Consider the following 4,906-nt stretch of genomic DNA (forward strand, 5'->3'; position numbering starts at 1 on the left):
GAGATCGATTTACATATTAACCATAATAGCTTCCATGTCCTGTGGATGAAAATATTACACAGTTTATGTGTAATACTGGTTAATATTTACTGCAAATGTGCAAAGTCCAGAAGAAATTCACCATAACAAACCAATAATTTATTAAAACCTAAATGTGATGGTTAGATCCCTTATTTTTTTTACTTTTGTGACAAGGTTTGCTTTTAAATGAAACCAATATCAGCAACAGCAATCCCTGCAACGCCTGCCCTTCCCCCCCAGTAAAGCCTGTTCAGCCCTCCGCTTTCAATCAAAACCATGCAGTCATCAGTATTACTTTAGCTTGCCAAGCTTTGGTCATTTCTGTTTTTTCAGCAGATTCCCAAACCACAAAACTGGCATGTGCTGATTGGCCCGTGGTCGGCCAGGCCTATTGTCTCAGCGCTGTGTTTGTTGTGGCCCCAGTTCCCCCCTGTTCAACCCGTCAAATGCTAGAGCTATTAGCTCGCTGGGAATCTGCCTGTGTTGGCATTATAGGATCTTGTTGTATTTTGTCAGGCAGCCCTGTCTTTACACATCTTCATAAAAGGGGTTGATTAAGGTAAGATAATACGGATTTCTCTTCAGTACCTGATGTTATTCACACAGTTATTTGTGTTTTAATTTGTTGCTATATTTTGTGCTTTATTACTTTACATGTAAAGAGATAGCTCCAGCTCTTACAGTTTCATAGGTAAAGCATATGAGCCACTGCTACAGAAGGACTACACAAAATGTGCACACTCATCTATCCCATTTTAGTGTCTTAAAATGTTCACAATGTCTTTTACTTTCCAGGGAGATAAACAGTCTCACTCTGTTGCATATTACGTCTACATGTACAGAACAACTTATCTATCAATGTGACTACAGTAGGGGTGAATGAAAAGACATTAAAACCAGGTTTCTTCTTGAGGTTTCACCCCCGGATAGAAAATTAAATGACATAAAGAAAAGTGCACAAGGGAATCAGAACTATAGATTAGTCTGTAATAAATATGTACAGCCCTTTGTTCTTGGTGGGTCAGCTTTCTCATGTATTTTACAGTAGTGTAGGACATGTGAAGTTAGAGTTGAGGGATTTCAGTTGAAAGATTGAATGATGTGATTGAGAGGAAACCATCACAGACGAGGTCAGTGCCAAGCCCAACCAAGGCAAAAAATACTTTTGTTTCATGGGATTTCATGTGGTGACTTCAGAGAAAAACATTTCATCTAACTAGCTGACTGATGATGATAAAATAAAATTATTAGGATTTATCATATGTGACATAGCATGGACATCTGAGACTATTGTCATTTGTTTTGTTTTGTCAAATTGATTTAAAAGTGCTTTGGTTTAGATTGAGACAGCTGCTGGAACTTGCCAGAGAGGATGCTCAGGGGGATATGCGGAACTATAGAGCTCTTCAGTTCAGGTTTCAGACATAACAAGATATATCTTTCTATCATCTTTTCCCCCAAAATCCTCCATGACAACTCTCCATGAGAATGAGAGGATGGCTGCAGGATATTGCACCCAGGTGGAACAATGAGCAATAGATGTATCAAGTATCAAAGCATCGCTGGATGTGATAGTGGTTGGACCTTGTGTGTGTGCACGCATTGTGAGTGGGGGGGGGGGGGGGGGGGGGGTGTATGTAAAGCCTTCTTCAGGGACTGATGTCCCAGAGAACAAAGTGGAGCATACACATACACAGGCGACCCCGCAGCTCAATCCAGTGGAAATAATATGCTCATTACAAAGCAATTACTGACACTTACACCCTCTCTCCCTGAAGTGTGTGTGTCTGTTAGGTGGAAAGGAGGGGGGCCTTCCACTGACCGCTGATTCTAAGCGACCTTATGTTCCTCTCTATGTGTGTGCGTGTCTGCAGGTGCAGGATGTACAGCTTTATGGGTGGAGGGCTGTTCTGTGCAGGAGTGGGGAACATCCTCCTGATTGTTTCCACAGCAACCGATTACTGGATTCAGTATCGGCAGTCCAGCAACTACATGCACCAGGGCCTGTGGCGCTACTGTATGCCAGGCAAATGCTTCCCACACAGCGACAGCATCGGTAAGTGTAGCCGAGTCGTCGATGATTGGGAGGTTACTAACTATAAAACAATTCTGTTTCTTCTGCAGACATTTTTGGAAGGTGGCGCTGTTCCAGAGAAACAAATCAGTATTTCCCTGATGAGAATGAGATAAAGCTCTGGAGGTGGAGCCAGAGCTTCAACAGTTTTGTGAGGTTAATTCTGCGCACTGTGCAGTAAAAGTTCAGCTCGCTAACATACCAGTCCTCTGTCTGAACATCTCTATGGTTCTATGGCTAATTCAAACCTTAACGGGCTGAATGGTTAACCCACACACATTTAGGCTGAAATGGGAGTCGAGTGAGCAGTGGTACAATACTGCACAACACAATGGTAGATAACATCTCTCCTTTTACATTGGATTTCAGTGTAATGTTACTTGCAGAATTTCATGACGGTTACATGAGGGATACTTCTACAAAACATTGATCGCTTCTGTTAAACATGAGGTTTTTTCATTTACGATTTTCATCTGATCTTTTTCATCTTTTTTTTCAGAGATGTTCTTCACATTGCTTTGTTAATGAGGTCTGAGCAGAGCTATGTCTCCGATCATTCACCTCTGTTTACTTGCACTGACCTCACCAGTGACTGACCTTTGACCCTGTCCACAGCTCACTTAGACGCCACCCGCGCCCTCATGATCCTCTCTCTTTTGGCCTGTTTCATTGGAATCATCATCGGCATTATGGCCTTCATCCATTACTCCTCCTTCGACAGGTTTGACAAAACCTTTGCTGCAGGCATATTGTTTTTCATCGCATGTAAGTTCAACTCCTCTGTTTTTCCACTTTGCACTTTTGGTTTCATCTGTAATTTGCACTTCATTATGTTTTTTTCTGATTCCACTGACGCTACATTTTGTAAGACCTCATTCATGAAATATTTTGTATTACGCTCCTGTTTTAAATTCTTTATTTTGCATTATTTGTTGGTTCCTTCACCCAGTGTGAGTGAGATGATCGGGTGTTGATCTGTATTGACAGCTCTAATTTGTTCCTTCCCAGGCTTTTTAGTGTTTCTAGCTATGGCCGTTTACACTGGTGTGACTATTAACTACTACGGGAAACGCTATGGAAACTGGAGGTTCTCCTGGTCCTATATCATCGGCTGGGTGTCAGTGGTGCTCACGTTCTTTTCAGGTAAACATGAAAACCAACAATGATGCAATAGGGTTCCTCTTGTTCTCAAAGGAGCCATCGGATTCCTTTAGTTTGTCAGTGTTCCACCCATGGTGTATTCAGTTTGAAATGTCAATGTTGATTTATCCTTTCGGTTCCGATAAACAACCAATAATGCACTCGGAGAAGTGAGGATGTATTTTAGCAGAAAATAACGTATCTATAAGTCAACTATCCAGATATCTATCTATCTATCTATCTATCTATCTATCTATCTATCTATCTATCTATCTATCTATCTATCTATCTATCTATCTATCTATCTATGAATCAATCTATCCATCTATTTAACAATCTATCTAATCTATCTAATCTATCTATCAATTAATCTATTCATATATCCATCTATCTATCTATCTATCTATCTATCTATGAATCAATCTATCCATCTATTTAACAATCTATCTAATCTATCTATCAATTAATCTATTCATATATCCATCTATTTAACAATCTATCTATCTATCTATCTATCTATCTATCTATCTATCTATCTATCTATCTATCTATCTATCTATCTATCTATCTTTGTATATTTGTATATTTGTATCTTTGTATCTTTGTATCTTTGTATCTATCTATCTATCAGTGGTGTGATATTATAAGCAATTCTTTCACTAAGTGCTCCTCTGTGAATCATCAGCAGTGCTGGGCAGCTCCTACTGATCACATGTGTTCCACTGCACTGACTGTGGTAATAGGTTAGAGAAGAACAGCTTCCTCATAATATCATGATGTTAAACTGTTTTGCTGAGATCAGAAATAATTGAAAATTACAAACTAGTCGGCCTAAAATGAGCAACATGAAATGATGGAAGAGGGGAACATGATGTGCATTTAATTCAATGGCATTCCCCTTACTAGGTGCCAAGCTCACAATACAACTATAATGTGCTGCTGCTTGGCTGTTGTTTTCCCTACAAGTATTTCTGCGACACAGCAGAGGACTCATTAGGTAGGCTGGTGAGTGCTCATATACTCACACAGAATATAACTCATTTTAGTTCCAGTGTCAATGTCCCACAATAACATGTAAGGTTGGTTTGTTTGTCTTGTTTGTGAAGTAAAAATGTTCAATGACTTTTCTGTACACGATCCAAAAAGAGCAATTTGGCATATTTTGAGGGGGTATTGTTGTTGAATTAAAAATGACACAAGTCACACATAAACACAGGTTAATTAAATTACACACAATGGTTTTTGCTGATAGACATTTCAATAATTAATCATAACATGGTGGAAAATAAAGAGCTGACTTCCCCTTCTTTTCAGGTATATTCTATATGTGTGCCTATAGGATGCATGAATGCCCCAGGAGCGTCAACTCTCACTAGAAGACTGAAACAAGAAACCAGCAAAGGATTAGGATGTTAAGAGTTGCATCAAGGCTGTGTGTAGATTCTCACCATTAACATGGATGCAATCAAACTTGAAACGATTTGAAATAAAAACATTTTGGGGAAATGTGACTCTTCGTTTTCATCCATATAGACACTGTATCTTTTTCTTGTTTATTTTTTGAGTAAATGATTTATTTGCTTTTCGTGCCCAGTGAGTTTTCAGCATTTTCTGATTACGTTTTTTAGCCCTCCTCCGCCTGTGTCCACCAGAGACACAATTTGTCAGAAT

General features: G+C 39.4%; 1 protein-coding gene across 2 annotated transcripts; it reads left to right on the forward strand.

Moving 5' to 3' along the window:
- The first annotated feature begins 425 nt into the window (after positions 1-425).
- Positions 426-4,732, forward strand: lim2.1 (lens intrinsic membrane protein 2.1). Of its 2 annotated transcripts, none has more exons than XM_062406591.1 (5): positions 426-580; positions 1,896-2,077; positions 2,711-2,860; positions 3,104-3,238; positions 4,550-4,732. In XM_062406591.1, exons 2-5 carry the CDS (start codon positions 1,903-1,905, stop codon positions 4,609-4,611), a joined length of 522 nt encoding a protein of 173 aa, XP_062262575.1. In that variant the 5' UTR covers positions 426-580; positions 1,896-1,902; the 3' UTR covers positions 4,612-4,732. The 2 variants fall into 2 exon arrangements, with proteins under 2 accessions (XP_062262575.1, XP_062262574.1); XM_062406590.1 differs by having other exon boundaries at positions 4,575-4,732.
- The last annotated feature ends 174 nt before the right edge of the window (positions 4,733-4,906 follow it).

This window comes from Platichthys flesus, chromosome 15, assembly GCF_949316205.1.
Source record: "Platichthys flesus chromosome 15, fPlaFle2.1, whole genome shotgun sequence".
In the NCBI taxonomy this organism is placed as follows: Eukaryota; Metazoa; Chordata; class Actinopteri; order Pleuronectiformes; family Pleuronectidae; genus Platichthys; species Platichthys flesus.

Bases quoted from the DNA above. Each gene is read 5' to 3' on its own strand.
- lim2.1 (XM_062406590.1), top strand. From the start codon at position 1,903: ATGTACAGCTTTATGGGTGGAGGGCTGTTCTGTGCAGGAGTGGGGAAC. The intron at 2,861-3,103 runs GTAAGTTCAACT...GTTCCTTCCCAG, and splicing joins CATATTGTTTTTCATCGCAT to GCTTTTTAGTGTTTCTAGCT. The intron at 3,239-4,574 runs GTAAACATGAAA...GTGTGCCTATAG, and splicing joins GGTGCTCACGTTCTTTTCAG to GATGCATGAATGCCCCAGGA.